Raw genomic sequence first — 17,556 nt, forward strand, 5'->3', positions numbered from 1 at the left:
AACAGTTGTCTTTTAATTCCTCAGAGGCCAGCCATCTAAGTTATCCCATACATGAAGAAGGATCCTTTACTACAATAGAGATGATAATTGGTTATCTATACTATGTTTGAAGACCTCCAGTGAAGGAATCTGTAATTCCTAAGCAATTCATTCCATTTTGGACAGTCCATATTATTAATATGAATTTCATTTTGTTTTGTTTTACAATGAGCCTAAATCTGTCCCCATGCAGATTCTACTCCTTGTCTTCAGTTCTGCTTTCTGGGACCAAGCAAGATAGAACTAGTTCTGTTTCCACACAATAGTCCTACTTAAATGCAACTTTCATGTTTCCCCCATCTTCTCTTCTCAGCATAAAAATCCACAGTTCCTTCACTTTATACAGTCTGCTCTTAAGGTCCTTCACCATCCAATAAGCCTCCTCTGAAGGCTCTCAAGTTTGTCAAAGTCTTCCCTAAAATGTGCTATTTATAAATGAACCCAAAAGTCCCTCACAACACAACAGGAGGTGTATCTAAAGGGCAAAGTGAGGCTACAAACTGCAAGGAAGCAGCAGAAGCAGAGACCAGAACAATGCATAGTTTTAGATAGATGGTAACCCTGAAAGATTATCACTGGCATAGTTCTAATCAAAGCAACAGAGAAATAAGGAAAAAACAGCATCTTCAAAAACCTTTACCTTCAAACTTAAAAAATAGATTTCGGCAAATAGAAGGAAAAGGAAAGGATTGTTGGTCGGGCATACACTGCCCTTATCCGTGATAATTTCAGTCATAATTACTAATTGTAGTATCATCTTCCAAAAGGAACCTAAAAGGGACCTGTGTTTACATATAGGAATTATTCTTAACTTGTATTCATTTGTGATGTGGAAATAGGGAAGAGAGAGAAAAGTAAGAAGCTAAATCTTTAGAAATTCCCTATGAAGACCATCACTTGACCTGAAATTTATAGTGTTATAGACTTGCCTGTGGTCATACCTTCAGTATCTGCCTGAGTCAGGATTTGAACCCAGGTATGCTGATTTAAAGAACCTTCATTTTGTTGATGGTGATGATGTCAATCATTTTTTTAATCATGTCTTAACTCCTTGTGATCCCATCTGGGGTTTTCTTGGCAAAGATACTAAAGTAGTTTGCCATTTTCTTCTCCAATTCATTTTACAGATGAGAAAACTGAGGAAAATAGGGTTAAGTGACTTGCCCAGGGTCACACAGCTAGCAAGAATATGAGGCTAGATTTTAACTCACAAAAATGACAACATAAAAATACTAAATATGAAAGCTTAGAATCTCCAAGTTCCTGTCTACCTTGTTAGCCAAAGTCTGAAGCAAATTTATTCTTCAATATTTCCAATAACTTCTCAGGAATCACAGGAAAAAAACTGAAAAATAAAATCCTTTCTCTGAAGTTTTTTGCTATAAAAATTTTAGCTTGATAGTATCTGTGTCTAATGATACTGACAAACCAAGATAATCTCAAAGTGTCAACATTTCTTCCCATTTTTTGAAGCTCAGTCTATAAGAAATCATATTGAAAGCTTTTGAAATTATTGAAAATATAATTATCATATAAGTTTGAATGCTCATCCATGCAATGTCTGGTTCTGGTTCCCTCTCTCCTCCTTCTTACCACCATTCATAGTTTCTCTTCAAGGCCCAATCAAGATAAGATAAGCAAGGAGGGAGAAATCTATTCTCCATGTTCTATATAATTTATATATGATTACATATATTATAAATCCTACTTACTAGGTTTCAGGTAGAAATTTAGATGATATCTTTGAATATAGCTAACATTACTTTGAAAACTGTTAACTCTTGATTTATAACCTAATTTGGCACAACTGGGTATCCTATAAATATTATAACTTTTTTTAGGGCCCTTATCCTTTCTACCAAATCCTCGTCTTAATTATTTGCTTTGGTTTTCTTGAAATCTAATGTTATCCAATACAATCCAAAGCAACGAACTTCTATTAAAGACTCATAATATGCAAGGGGCAGCTTGGTGATGCAGTGAAAAGAGCCCTGGCTTTGGAATCAGGAGGAAGGGAGTTGGAATTCAATCCAGACAATTGATAATGACTAGCTGTGTGACCTTGGACAAGTCACTCAACTCTGATTGCCTCGCATCCCAGGGCCATCTCCAGTCAAACTGAATCATGTCTGGCCACTGAACCCAGATGGCTCTGGAGGAGAAAGTGAGGCTGGTGAGTTTGCACAGCTACCCTCCCTCAAATCTAATTCATGTGCTTGTCCTGGCATCACATCCCTGATGCCATAGTCTTCTTTGAGAATGAAGGACAAAAAAAAAATTAGAGAAAGAAAAATGAATAATATGCAAGATAGTCTATTAAATGCTGAGGATCCAAAAAACAAAACAACATGAAATCAATTCACAGCCCTGAAGAAACACTCTACTTGAGGGAAAAGCATATAAATATATTATGATAATTTAAGGAGGGGGAGATTAACTAACTATTCTCCATGGGACAAGATCTTAAAGGAAGCTAGTGATTCAAAGAGACAGCAATGAGTAATTCTATTCCAGGGATTTGGAACATATTGAACAAAGAAATGGAAGCAGGAATGGAATGCAAAGGAAGGAAAAACAAGAAGAGAGTTTTGGCTGGAAGTTAGAGTATGTGGAGAAGAGTAATATGCAATAAGTTTTGAAAGGCTAACTAAAGCCAAAGCATGTAGGGTTTTAAATGCCAAGCTAATAACAATAACAACAAAGAGTTCATATATTACCTAAATAGGAAACCATAAGCATGACATAATCAGATTCAAGTTTTTACAAGATTACTTTAGCAATATAATGGATGAGAGAAAAGAGAGAACAAAAGAATCCAAGTCAGAGACTATTATTGCAGAGAGTTAAAGTAGAGTGGTGGCCCTGTATATAAAGATAAGAAAATGAATGTGAGAGATATTGTGAGGTAGGATCCTCCAAGCTTGTCAACTTATTGGATATGAAGGAAGGGAGGGACTGCCAGGTTGGAGTTGGAGTGTAGGAGGAGAGACTGGGAACAAGAAAAAAAAAGAGAAAGAGTGAAAGAGATAACAACAACTCTAAGACTGTAAATTAGATTGCCAGAAGAGTGGTGATAGCTTCAACAGAAATAGGTAAATTCAGAAGAGGATGGGTTTTAGGGGAATGATAAAGAATTTTATTTTGGACATATTGATTTGAGATGCCTTTGAAACATGCAGTGCAGTTAATGGCACAGGGAATAGAGTGTTGGGTCTGAAATTAGGATGACCTAGCCCAAATTTAGCCTCAGACACTTACCAGTTGTACAATCCTGGGCAAATCTTTTAATCTTGTCTCAGTTTCCTCATCTGAAAAAATTGAGCTGGAGAAGGAAATGGCAAATCACTAACCAACAAAAATGAGACATACGGTTCTGAAAATCTAATAGGTAGTAGGTGATATGTTGGAAAGGAGAAGCGAAGAAACTTTTATATATCACCAGGAATTATGCTAAGCACAATTTACAAATATCATCTCATCTGATCCTCACAAGAGGTATTGAAGCTGAGGCAATTATTATCCCCATTTTACATTTAAACAGGCAGAGTTTAAGTGCGATGCCCAGAGGACCATAGACTGCAAGTTTCTGGGGTCAGAATTAAACAAGGTCTTCCTGAGTCCAGGCCCAGTGACCTATCTACTGCATCACTATTGCCTAGCTCTGATATGGGAGTTATCTACATAAAGATGATAATTATCCCTGGGAGTTTATGAAATCACCAAGATAGTGTTCATAGTCATCTAAGGTTCCAAAACCTTCAGAGTTTCATAAGTTGTTCTTGAAGAAAATGTTAGAAATAAAATGTCTCTATGAAATATATAGATTAAAGGTAATCAAGAGGCCTGAAATAATAGAACAAAAAATATGCAGTGTTAACTAGCAGTAATAAACTAAATATTAACATTTTTATAAATATTACTGTAGCTTTTTGTTAATAATACCAATTAATTCTACCTTCAACTCTTTGTCAAACTGATGGCCTTGGGGCAGCTAGGTGGCACACTGGTTAGAGTACTGACCCTGGAATCAGGAAGACCTGAGTTCAAATTCAGTCATAGACACTTAATAATTACCTAACTGTGTGTTCTTGGGCAAGTTACTTAATCCCACTGCCTTACAAAAACCAAAAACCAAAATCAAAAACAAAAATAAAACTGATAGCCTTGGTTTTTAAAGGATACAAATCACTTCCTAAATGTCCTTGGTCTTAAGCAACATAAGCAATTATATTGTACCTCTAGTTTATTGGCACGTTTCACTTAAAATCCCTGCTTCTTTTCCACCAGATATGATGCTACAGGGTGCAGCAAAATGCAGCCCTAGATCTGACCACTTGATTAGCAAGCTGAACCCATATGGGGTCCTTATACACTATAAGGAATTAGATATCTAAAAGGAGGTCAAAACAAATTTAGAAAAAAAGTCTCAAAGACAAAAACCTCTGGAGAAATATAATATGCTTGACTTCTTCCATTCATTTCCCTAAGTGAAAAGTAGACATTCAAGGGGCCAATCATTTACCAATTCAGATTAAAGTTGTTGGGTTTTTAATTAAATTAAATACTTGCTACTTTGAGAATTCAATCCATTTGCATCTGTTTTAATGCTCTACTTTGGTTGCCTTGATAAGGATGCACAGTATTGAATAAGTTAATGAAGAATTATAGCAAAATGCTTGTCTCTAATACAAATGTGTGTATTTGTTAGATGGCCAAGTGTTTTGGCAGCACTCACTGTAAATCTAAGCAAGTTTTTTTTCGGAAGAGTAAGTCTGAACCTTAACCTCTCTCCTTTAATCCCCCCACCCTCACCCAGGGGAAAATGAAATCATAGACAGGAGTTTGTCACTTCAAGGAAGTAGGGCACCAGTTTGTCAAGGACATGAGGATCAGTCTCAGAACCATTTATAAGAAAATAGATTACATTTTGCACTTTTAAACTTTTAAAATTTAGTAAAGAATCTTTCTGATCAATACTAGTTTACTTGCTAATCTAGACTAGAGGGGGAGTGAGAAAATTTTCCAAAAGTGAATGATGAAAATATCTTTGCAAATAATTGAAAAAATAAAAAAAGGAAATAGATTCCATTTTGAAAGTAAAATAGAAATTTTGGAACAAGAGGTATGAAATGGAGACTCATGATTTCATATGCAATCTTTGTGTTCTGATATATATAGAAATGCTCCTTTTGTTACTAAATTCCATAATTAAAAATAAAACAAATTTTAAAAGAATCCTTCTGATCAGATATTCAGGTGTTCCTCAATTTATGGGATGCCTCTGTTCAATTTGATTCAATTAAATTCAAAACATATATCACATGCCAATTAAATGCAAAGCATCATACAAAGTGATGGGTCACAAGAACAGCAAAAAAAAAAAATCCAAGTATCTTTTTTTCAAGGAGTTTACATTCTCCTAAGGAAGAGATGCCATGTAAACAGGAAAGTAAATATAAATTATGCAGCAAAAAATAAGGAAAAGTCTGATTGTTAGGTAGAACTTGAGCTCAACCTTAATAAGAACAGAAATGGAATGAGTTGGTAATACATTGTTAAACTGATACATCATTATAGATGCTACCTGAGTATAACCATATCTTGGAAGGCAATGGTTGTCCACATAGACCTTGGGAAGAAAGAAAAGTATTGGAGATCAGCCTTCAGAGGGGAGGTTGGAGGTTTTTCATGTACAGAGCATAGCCAGAAGTTTTGAGAAGAATGAGAAGAAAAAGTTAGAAATAGTTTTTGCAGTGTCAGAAATATGACTATATTTAGCCTGTTTGATATTTGCCTGCATGGTCCCTTCAGAACTATGAGAAATGACTTTCAAATGGATAAGTAGAGAAATGTGGCACTGGTAGGATCATTGAGAGTAAATCAGACAAATTGTTTTTAATGGCAGTCTTCAACCTTCTCCCTCTTAATCGTGTTTGAGTTTTTTTATGTTTTTAAAAAGTACATTAGGGGCAGCTACCTTGCACGGTGGATAGAGCATCAGTCCTGGAGTCAGGAGGACCTGGGTTCAAATCTGTCCTCTGATACTTGATACTTAATAGCTGTGTGAACTTGATAAGTCATTTAATACCATTGCTTCAAATAAACCAGATAAATAAATAAATTAGCAAGATTTTATATTTCTCAGAAATACCCAGAGTGTATATTGTTTTTATATTTCCTTGTGTCCCTCTGTTCACAGAATAAGGTCATAGGAGAAAGATCTGAGAAGATGATCTACTCAATATTGGAGTGTGAGGGAAGAGGAGGAGTAGAGTTGAGCAAGCAATTGGAAGGTTAATGCCTCAATTTCAAGGTATCTTTGACTTGCCTTGACACCTAGCAAGAACCAAAGATTCATCATCTACCTTCTAATTGCACAGCCCCTTTTTACTCTTTTGCAGGGAATTATAATGAAATCATCATTATTATTGCTTTTGTTGCCCTATGGACAATCTTTGGTCTTATTGCTCCACTTGGTTCCTGAGTAGAAATTCCTTTTCATTTACACAAAGAACACTCTTCATGACCATCTATCTTAGTCTCATGCTTTCTGTGTTCCAAGGCCTTCTATTGTACTCTTCCATTGTACCCTCTGGAACACCTTTTCTACTGTGAACAAAGTGTCCTTCATAATAGATGTGTGTCCTTCTGGGAAATTATTTTGTAAATATTTTGTTTCCTACATATATGTTATATGTAATAACTCTTCTTTGACACCCAGGGACTAATTCATTTTATGTGTGTCCCCAGCATCCCTCACAATTTCTGGCACACACACACACACACACACACACACACACACACACACACACAAACACATATACAGACAAACACACAGACGATTCTTTTCTTTCACTTATTGAATTTAATGGAACTGGACTGATTTGAAGAAACAGAGGGGAGGAGGGCAAATATTTTGGACATGGAAACACAGGCTCAGAAGCTAGAGATGGAAAATTCTCATATAACGAAAACCAAGTAAGCCAGTAATATGACGAGTTCATGAGGTAGAGTAATACAATGTCAGGCATAGGTTAGATCCAAATAAGGAAAGGCTTTACGTGTCATTGAAGTTCATGAATGACTGAATGAGGAAATTTATTCACTTTTTTTAAAATTTGAAACCACTGAGCACCTTTGTCCCTTTTGTGAAAGCAATATTTTTGAAGTGGAAATGCTTTCAACTTTTGTAAATTGAAATGAACTAATCCAATTCCATTTTTGAGATGTGATGAGCTTGCCAGTCCCTTGCCAGAGATTTTATTTTCCCTTGTGTTCAGCATTGCCCAGTTAATTTGGTGTGTTATATTTGCATTTTGGAAAAATGGAAAGAACCCTGACTTGAAATCAGAATATATCAGTTCAACCCTGGCACTGGCATTTAAATCTATGTGACCTTGGGCAAATTAGTTTGATTCTCTGGGCTTCTGTTTCTTTATGGTTTAGAAAGTTAGACTACGTGGCCTCTGGGGTACCTTCCAACTATAAATCTATGATACTTTGATCTTATGATCCCTCTAAAATACATAGGATTTTCCCCAAATGAAAAATGGTCAAAGGATATGAATGGGCAGTTTTCAGAAGAGAAAATCCAAGCTATCAGTAAGCATATTTAAAAAAAGCAAATCATTAGAATAATGCAAATTAAAGGAACACATACACATCTCATTGACAATGATGACAAAAATGTAAAATGACAAATGTTGGAGGTAAATGGGAAAACAGTGAAAACAGGGAAATGACAGACACAGGGTACAGATGGAGAAATACATTTTTAAGACAGGCTAATAAAGGAATTCATTTTACTTAACTATACATATTTATTACATGGACCCTTTATTGGATAATAGGTAAGAAGCAGAGAAAATAGATAATTGTTATGTTAAAAATTAAATTCAAAATAGAACACATTTTTCAGTGGTACAAATAATAACAGCTGACATTTGTAGTGCACTTTACAAATATTTTCTGCTTTGATAATCACAACCACCCATTGTGATAAGTACTACAAGTATTATTACCCTCTTTTTACAGATAAGGAAACCAAGGCTCAAGGAGATCAAGTGACTTGCCTGTGCTCACATAATTATTAAGTTTACAAGTAAAATTTAAACTTAGATCTCTTTGGACTCCAGAACCAGCATCCCTTCTACTATACAGATTGTCACTTCATTCCTCAAATCCAGAATTTCTGAGTCTACTTCTGGTCACAACTTCTATTTTCAAATAATAATTTGGGGGATGCAGTTTAAAGGGAATGTATATGAAACACTTTTCAAATTTTCTACTTCTCATCACAAGGTGGATACTGGATTACAATTAAGCTTGGGAGTTATTTGAAGAATCCTGCCTGAAGGAGGTCATCAGAGTTGAAGGTCAATTGCCTAATCGAATATGGCAAACATCTTAATAACCATAGACTATATCCTAACTAAAGGTCACCCCTCACTCATATGCTTATAATTAAAAATTGCCTAAAACAGGAAAACATTATAAAAAATAAAAGATTAAAATATTTGGAGCAAATTATATCATTAATAGCTGTACAATCATAAAACTCACTGTCATGTTATACCATATAAGATTATGCTATAAATATAATATATTTGAAATATTTTTATGAAAAAATTCATAAAGCTTTAAAGATAAGTTTCTTATGACTCTCACAACTTCCTTATGGTAGCTATTATTAATCATAGTTCTTATTTACTAGCAAAAATATATGTCAGATCAAATCACTAAACTAAAGACATACTTTCCACTAAGTTTTGTAGTTTTTCATAAAAAAAAAAGGCTGAAAAATGTTAGTCATGTGTTTCATCTCTTTTTTGTTCTCTTTCCAGGCACAAATCTACAAGTACTGTAAATACCACATTTCAGCAATAAAACTTCAGTTACCCTCTTAGTCCGTGTGTGTGTGTGTGTGTGTGCATTCATTTACAGTTGTTTGGGGGACTTTAGTGATGAAGCCAAAACGGCAGCACAAAACTAGCATATTCCAGAGCTTTCCTCCCACTCACAACACACCTTAAAGCTCCAGATCCCATAAAAAAAAGAGTGAAACTACTTATCAACTCAAGATATTGTGGAGGAAATTCAATAAAGATCTGTCTTTTCCAGGCAAAGGGGGGGAATATAATACAGAGTTAGGCAGGAGAGTGGGAAAGCTAGCAGGAGGCTCTTAGCCATAGTGCAAATCAGATCCCAGCTCAGTAAGTGGATGGGACTGGGTTGGGAGCAAACCTCTGCTTAGGTAACAACTGGGTTGCATAGACAACTCCTTGGCAAGCAGTAAGCCAGGGACCAGTTCCCAATACCATCATAAAAAGATTGGGACTATATTCCCTGTACTCTAGGAACAGAGCTAAACTATCAAAATAAGCCCAAAAAAAAGTGCTGAACATAGAAAACTACTATTCAGATAGGGATGATAAAAAATGCCATCTCAAAAGAAGAAAGCAATCACAAATTGTCTACATGTGAAGTGTTAAAGGAGTTTATGAATTTACCTCAAACCCAAACCTCTATGGAAAAGTTCTAAAATCATTTTAAAAACCAAAGAAGAGAGGAAGAAGAAACATGGAAAACAAGAAATGAGAGCTAGGCAGGAGAACTATGAAAAATTGACTGAAGAAGTCAACTCCTTTAAAAAAAATTAACCAACTGGAAACTCATTTAAAATTAAAATTAACCAACTGTAAAGGAAACAGAATAATAACTGAAGAAAATAAAACCCTAAAAATTAGAATTAGACAAATGGAAACTAATGAATGTATGAGATATTAAGATGCCATCAAACAAAACCAAAAGGGTTAAAATGTAGAAGAAAATGTAAAGCACTTCTTTGAAAAACAAAACAACCTGGGAAACAGATACAGGAGAGATAATTTACAGATTATTGGTTGACAAGAGAGCCTCAATCAAAAAAAGAGCCTAGAAAATATCTTTCAGGAAATTATCATGAAAATTTCCCTTATATCCCAGAACAAGAATATAAAATAGACTTCAAATAATATACAGGTTACCTCCAGAAAGACATTCCAGAATTAAAACTCTTAGGAATTTTGTAGCCAAATACCAGAATTTTCAGCTAAAAGAGAAAATATTGCAGAACTGAACATAAAATTTGATGTTCAAATACAAGACTCAAGAGGTATGTAAAAAGGTAAACAGAAAGGGTAAATAATACTAGTCAAGAACATTAAACTATATGCATCCCTACAGGGGAAAACAATACTTGTAAATCTTGAGAACTGTATTTCTCTTAGGATAGTTAAAAGAAAACATACTTTGAAAGAGGATAAGGATATAGGATGACCATGAAAGTCTTGAGCCTTTAGTCAATACCTTAGCTAATGAGTGTTGGAGTTGAAGAGATTGTACTTAGAGAATTAGAAATAAATGAGTCATGAAGAGATGTTGATTACAAAGGTTTTATTTCTATAGAGAAGGGGAAGGAGAGTACTTAAAGGGTCTGCACATAAGTCATGAATTGATCTTAATTTACTTGTTACTTTAGATAACAAGGGTTGTAGTATATTAAGGACAGAGTGTACTTTAGAAAGGCTGAACAAAAGTAGATCATGAAGTGATCTTGCATTATTCTATACTTTAGTTAACAAGGGAGATAGTGCTATAGTTGTAATACTATTGGGTCAGAAAGAGAGATTGTGTACTTAAAGGGATTGGACATAAATAGATCAAGAAGCAATTTTGCTTTACTTGTTATTTTAGCTACAATTAGAGGGAGTATACTTAGAGGGAGGCGGTGTAAATGGTTCATGAAATGATTGTGCTTTACAGGACACTTTAGCCCATGAGGATTATTTGTCCACTGAGGGTACTTGAGAAGAAGGTGTGGTATAAATAGATTATAATTTCATTTTAGTTATGACTCTTGAAAAGTGTATTTCTAATGAGACAGAAAAGAAGAGTGTATTTGTACAGTGACTATGAGGCAATGTTGCTTATCCATCAATCAATTCTTGAGAAAAGTACTTCTATCAAGATAGATAAAATGAGTATATTTTAACAGAGGGGTTGTAGGTGCAAGACAGAGCTAAAACAATAAAGATATGAAAAGAAGGATTATACTAAGAGAAGGCTAGGCATCACAGGATAAATGACATCACATGAAGAGACCCAAAGACCTATTATAGTAGAGGGAAGGAAGGGAGGGTATGAATAGTAAATGAATCCTATTTAACACAGATTTGGCAAAAAGAAAAAATAATATACATTCTCCAATGGATTTAAAAATATGTCCTACCTTACAAGAAAATAGGAAGGGGGAAGGGAAAGAAAGGGGGAAAGAGGGTTGATAAAAGGGAAGGTGAAAGTAAAAGTAAAGTTAAAGTTAAAAAGAATAGTTAAAGGAGAAAGGAAGCAAAACCTTGGTGAGGAGGAATAAGGGGGAAAGAAAAGAGAAAAGTACAATGGAGAGAAATACAGAGCTAGTAATCTAAACTGTAAAGGTGAATGGGAATTCAACCATAAAAAAGAATGTATCAAAAACTAAAATCCCACAATAACTTTCTAACAAGAAACAGAGAGACACACAAGGTACAGTTAAAAGACTAGAACAAAATGTATTATGCTTCAGTGGAATTAAAAAAAAATCAGGGGTAGCAATTCTTATCTATAACAAAGGAAAAGCAAAAAAATAGATCTCACTAAAAGGGATAATGAAGTAAACTACATTTTCTTAAAAGGCACCATAGGCAATGAAGTAATATAACAAACTATAATAGTGGGGAACTCCCTCTCCCTCTCAGAATTAGATAAATTTAATCGCAAAATAAACAAGAAGTTAGGGCTGTGAATAGAAATTTAGAAAACTTAGATATGATAGATCTTTGGAGAAAAATGAATGAGGATAGAAAAAATATATATACTTTTTCTCTGCTGTATATGACACCTATACCAAAGCTGATCATGTACTAGGGCATGAAAATCTTACAATCAAGTTTAGAAAGTCATAAATATTAAATACATCTTTTTCAGATCATGATGCAATAAAATTTATGTGTAAAAAAAGGAACATGGAAAGGGACATTTAATGTCATAAAGGGACATGAAAAAATAAACCAAAAATTAATTTAAAACTAATTTTAAAGAATAGATTTAAGGAACGAATTCTAAATAAAAAAAATGATTTAAAACAATAATCAACAATTTCACCCAAGACAATGAAAATAATGAGACATCATAACAAAATTTATGGGATGTAGCCAAAGCCATTTTTAGGGGGATTTTATATCTCTAAATGTTTATATGAATGAAATAGAGAAAGAGGAAATCAATGAATTGGGCATGCTTCTAAAAAATGTGGAAACAGAACAAATTAAAATTCCCCAATTAAAAATCAGATCATAAACCCTGAAAAATAAAAGGAGAAATTAATAAAATTGAAAGCTTAAAAACCATTGAATTAATAAATAAAACTAAGAGTTGGTTTTATGAAAAAGTCAATAAAATAGATAAACCTTTAATCTGCTTTAACAAAATGATAACCAAATTAGCAGTATCAAAAATGAAAAGGGTGAACTCATCATCAATGAGGAAGTAATTAATATCATAATTCAGAGCTATTTTGCCCTATTATATACCAATAAATTTGACGATCTCAATGAAATGGATGAATAATTACAAAAAATATAAGCTACTTAGCTTATTTCTTGAAAGGAAATAAAATACTTAACCCATTTCAGAAAAAAGAAATTGAAAAAATTATCAATAAACTCCCTAAGAAAAAGCTCCAGACCCAGATAGATTTACAAGTGAATTTTACCAAAGATTTAAGGAACTAATTCCAATTCTACAAAAAAAACCTATTTTAAAACAATATGAGACAAAAGAGTTCTGCTAAATTCCTTTTATGACACATGGTGCTGATACCTAAATCAGGAAGACTGAAAACAAAGAAAATTATAGACCAATTACCCTAATCAACATCAATGCAAAAATTTTAAATAAAATTTTAGCAAAGAGATTATAACAACTTATTACTTGGATAAAACACCATATCAGATAAGCAAGGTTGGTTCAATATTAGAAATACAATCAACATAATTGACTATATCAATAACAAAATTAACATGTCATATAATTATCTCAATAGATGCTGTAAAAGCCTTTGCTAAAATACAACCCCAATTCCTATTTTTAAAAAAAAGTAGAAAATATAGGAATAAATGAAGTTTTCCTTAAAGTAATAAAAGTAATAAATAATAAATAAATAAAAGTAATAAAGTAATAAGAAGTAATATCTATCTAAACTCATCAGCAAGTATTATATGCAATAGGGATAAACTAGGAGCATTTCCAATGAGATTAAGCATAAAACAAGGATACCCAATATCACTGTTCAATATAATATTAGAAATGTTAGCTTTATCAATGAGAAGAAAATAAATTGAAGGAATTGGCAATGAGAAAGTAAAACTTTGACTCTTTGCAGACAATATGATGGTATACTTAGAGATCCCTAGAGTTGAGCAAAAGGCCCTGAGACACCTTGTGCACCCCCATCCTTTCTCTATGGGGGGGGGAGTAGGAGGAGAAGATTACTGAATATATTTGTTTGGTGTAAAGGATTAACCTTCTGTGTTGTTAGATATTAGTTTATTCAGCTATTAACTCACTGGTATTCTTGGTGTTCTAGACCACTGACAGTTGAAATTGTTTATCTCTTCAGATATTTCCTATTTTGAGTGACTTAAGAAGTTGTAAAGATTAGAGAAAATGTCTAGTCCTCCATCTTTTTATAAGATGAGCCTGTTGGTAGATTCTTAAAGACTACCAGTGGAATTCAAACACTGGATGGTTCTCCCAAGCTATCTGTTACCTGAGGACTACTCAGGACAGAGAGATTCCAGACAGCAAGTTCTTTGGTCATGGAACTGGTAAAACAAATTAAAAAATACAAAATGGGTTTCATTTTTATGGGACACTTTTCTGCATCTGCAAAAGAGTGTCAATGTGTTCCACACAAGCCCCTTTTGCTAAAGATCCATCTAACTGATTTTGTGCATCCTGAATAGGAAGCTACCCATGTCAAATTGGCATGTGGATTCTACTTCTTCTTAATCCATGCTACCCCACTCAAGCCTAGTGGGAAGATGCCCGGGATAGTATTTCAATAGCCATAGGACTATGGAAAAGATATGTGCAAGGATCTGAAAAAAAAGGGGAAGGAATCTGATGATTAGGAAATTAATACTAGAGAAGGAAATTCCCCAAACCCAAAAAGAGGGAATCATTTCTTACTCATATTTTTATGTGGTTGGTGTTCTCCATGCTAATTTTCTAGGTTTAGACACTGACAGAGATTATCACTATTCCCTACCAGGGTTTAATTGAGATAAAGCAATTACAACAAGAGGAATAACAAAATAGCCCAGAAAGTACTTTAGTCAGCAAACACTTGATCTACTTGCCAAACAGAGAGGCATGGTAACCAGTGAACATACCAGTTAATAACAGAAATGTATTTCCTTTACAATATAGAGAAAGAGTATTGGAAAATTCCCATTATCAATTGTCATGCCCATGCAAAAACAGTGAAACAGTAAAAGGAAAAATAAGTCTACAGAAAGTTTGCCATTAGACACAACTAACCTAGTTCATATTTATAAATGAAATGAAAGAGACTATAAGCCCAAGAGTGAAACAAACCAGTCAGCACTGCTATAGAAATTTTTTTCAATATCACTAGAAACAGAACCAGTATATCTGGAATCATTTCAAGCCTCAATGTGCTACATAAGAAAATGAAAATGGCAGTAAAGAAGATGAAGTTGGAATGACACCTGAATCAGACTATATATACAAAGAAGAAATTTTTTTTTTACTTTTTAGTCCATCAAGATTTATTTATGCAAATTAATACAAGATGGTACAATGCACTTTCAAAATCACAATTGTTACTGAAAAAAGGTATTTGTCATTTTATCATTCAATAGAAATTAGACCATCTAACAAGATGAAAAGCACATATACAATTCCCCCACTAACTGATATGAAATGTTCAACCAGGCTCTATTTGCACCAATGCCATTAATTGGATAATTTTATGAAGTGCTAGATATAAGGTTCGGATCGCTAGTGATTAGGTCACACTGCATCCAAAATGTGGATACAGCAGTTTCCACAATACTTTTAAACAAGTACAAGATATTCTGATTACAGGTAAAAAGAAGGCAAATTTCTAATAAAGTAAATCTAAGAAAACAAGGTCACGGATAACTAATACAGAATGCTAGGCATATATACAGATATTTTACATAATCGGGGATGGAAATTCTTATCCTGCAACAGGATTTACCCAATATAGAAAAAAAAATCATTTTTTGGCATTTATTGCTTTTTCAAAAGGAACCCCTACTATTATCCTTGAGTTAAGTTTTCTTCCTGCAACATTGATCTTCCAAAGATAACACAGCAATACCAGCCAGGTTTTAAAATTTTTATTTGCATATTAAAAAAATTGTGCATTCCAATAATTAAAATCATTTGAACCCCCCCCAAAAATGGCACTCCGATTAAATGCATTTTACAGCTTGCCAGGACCTTGGTACAGCTTTGCATTTTACTGTTAACTAGATTTAATGTAGTCCCACCCGGTTCTTCTTTTCACCAACATGCAAGCTTTTAAAAAAAAAAAATTTAAATGCCACCAGGACCCAAACTAGCCAGGACAGGCAGATGGAAAGAGGCAGCCGGCTCGGCCTTCAATTCAATGTCCGTAGTTCTTTATTCTTTTGATGTTGAAAGGGGCAGCACAGTCATTTAAACTTTATCCAACCTCTTTGCATCTTACAAAGTTAAACAGCTAAAAGAAGTAAAATTAAGAAGGCAATGCTTGTGTAATGTACAGTGCATATTGGCAGGGCAGATTTCATTACGATTCACCCGCTTGCTTCTCCTGTTCAATTGCCTCTTTTGAAGGCAGGGGGTTTTTCTCTTGTGTTTCTGTCTTCTTCAATTTAGACTTATCGAATTTCTGAATCTCGGCCATATCTGGTTTGTCGGACATTTTTGCAGATTACGCGTGAGCGGGCGGCAGGGCTGCGAGTGCACGGGGCAGCGGTGCCAGGCGGCGGCTCTGCGAGGTGGCGGCTCCGAACGGTCCAAAGAAGAAATTTTGAAAGTAATACAGAGAGATGGCACAGTGGATAAAGCACCAGCCCTGGGAGGACCTGAGCTCAAATTTGACCTCAGTCACTTGATACTACATTAGCTGTATGACTTTGGGCAAGTCATTTAACCCCATTGCCTTACCAAAAAAAGTAATACATTTAATTATACTGAGTAATTGATTTTTAAAATGACTGAAGAAATACCAAATAATCAGAAAAAATTATAGACAATAGTATTAGCAGAAAAAAGAGGCCATTGAAAAGATATCAATTAATTACTACCCATATGATTATTTTCTCATCTTTATGAAAAAAAAATAGGAATGACATGAAAATATTATTAAATATATCTTTGATGAAAATATGAAAAGGGAAAAGGCAGGCATTCACAAATGATATTCTATAAGTAGAATGCTGCATGAAAATGGAATAGCGTTCTCTATGTATTATTAAGGTTCTCTAGATGTTCCTCCCAGACTACAACGGACTTGCTCAAGGAAGTCTATTACCACTCAAAAGAAATAGATCTAAATGTGGGCCCCAAAAGATACACAGTATTTGAGAAGAATTTGAACCCATATCTCTCAGGGTCATAAACATTAATCAAATAGTCATATTCCAATTGAGAATTGACAATAAATTGAGAAATGATCAAACTGAAAAGAAAATAATTTAACGAGTTCTATGGTGGTTAACAGAAATGTGAGCATATTTTGAAGAACAGCAAAATAAAAGACAAATCTAAAAATGAAGTTAAGCATCTTTTCCTGTTCATTACTTTATATAATCTAAAAATCCAGAGTAAAAATTAATAAATAAAGAATGACTATTGAGATAACCCATAAGTACATAAATTTTATACAGGTACTAAGGAACTGGACCCAGAATTAAAGAAAAATACTTGAAAAATCATGTAGCATTTAGGGTATTCTGTACTTCTTTCTGACTCCATGAAGAACCAAAAACTTTTTAGTATCAACATTCTTCCTATATGGGCCATAAAAAAGAATCAAAATTACAGATGATTCCGAAATCAGTGATGTGATTCCTAAGGAGTGTGAGTGGTCTGAAGGATATTACCAATGATAGTGTAATCAAGTGCTACAAAAGATATCAGCTAAGAATATATTATTGGAAAACAAAGATGATCTTATCAAAGAAAAAAAATAAATCATTTCTTTACCTAATGACTGACATTCAATGATACCATTAGTACTATGTCTTGGCTTAAAGTGAAAGTCATATAATGAATAATGGGTACATTAGAACAAACCTTTAACAAGGATCAACCAACTGGTGCTTTACCCCAGAGCATTGAGATAGAGAAAGTATGAGGTTTTAACACATGTATTCATTCAGTAACATAGAAACACTTAGT

General features: G+C 34.0%; 1 protein-coding gene across 1 annotated transcript; it reads right to left on the reverse strand.

Moving 5' to 3' along the window:
- Positions 1–15,294: 15,294 nt before the first annotated feature.
- LOC141522915 (thymosin beta-4-like) lies at positions 15,295–16,138 on the reverse strand. The gene has a single exon (XM_074236281.1). The coding sequence runs from the start codon at positions 16,073–16,075 to the stop codon at positions 15,941–15,943; it is 135 nt and encodes a 44-aa protein (XP_074092382.1). The 5' UTR covers positions 16,076–16,138; the 3' UTR covers positions 15,295–15,940.
- Between the last annotated feature and the right edge of the window lie 1,418 nt (positions 16,139–17,556).

This window comes from Macrotis lagotis, chromosome 1 (assembly GCF_037893015.1).
Source record: "Macrotis lagotis isolate mMagLag1 chromosome 1, bilby.v1.9.chrom.fasta, whole genome shotgun sequence".
NCBI classification, from domain to species: Eukaryota; Metazoa; Chordata; class Mammalia; order Peramelemorphia; family Peramelidae; genus Macrotis; species Macrotis lagotis.

Bases quoted from the DNA above. Each gene is read 5' to 3' on its own strand.
- LOC141522915 (XM_074236281.1), bottom strand. From the start codon at position 16,075: ATGTCCGACAAACCAGATATGGCCGAGATTCAGAAATTCGATAAGTCT.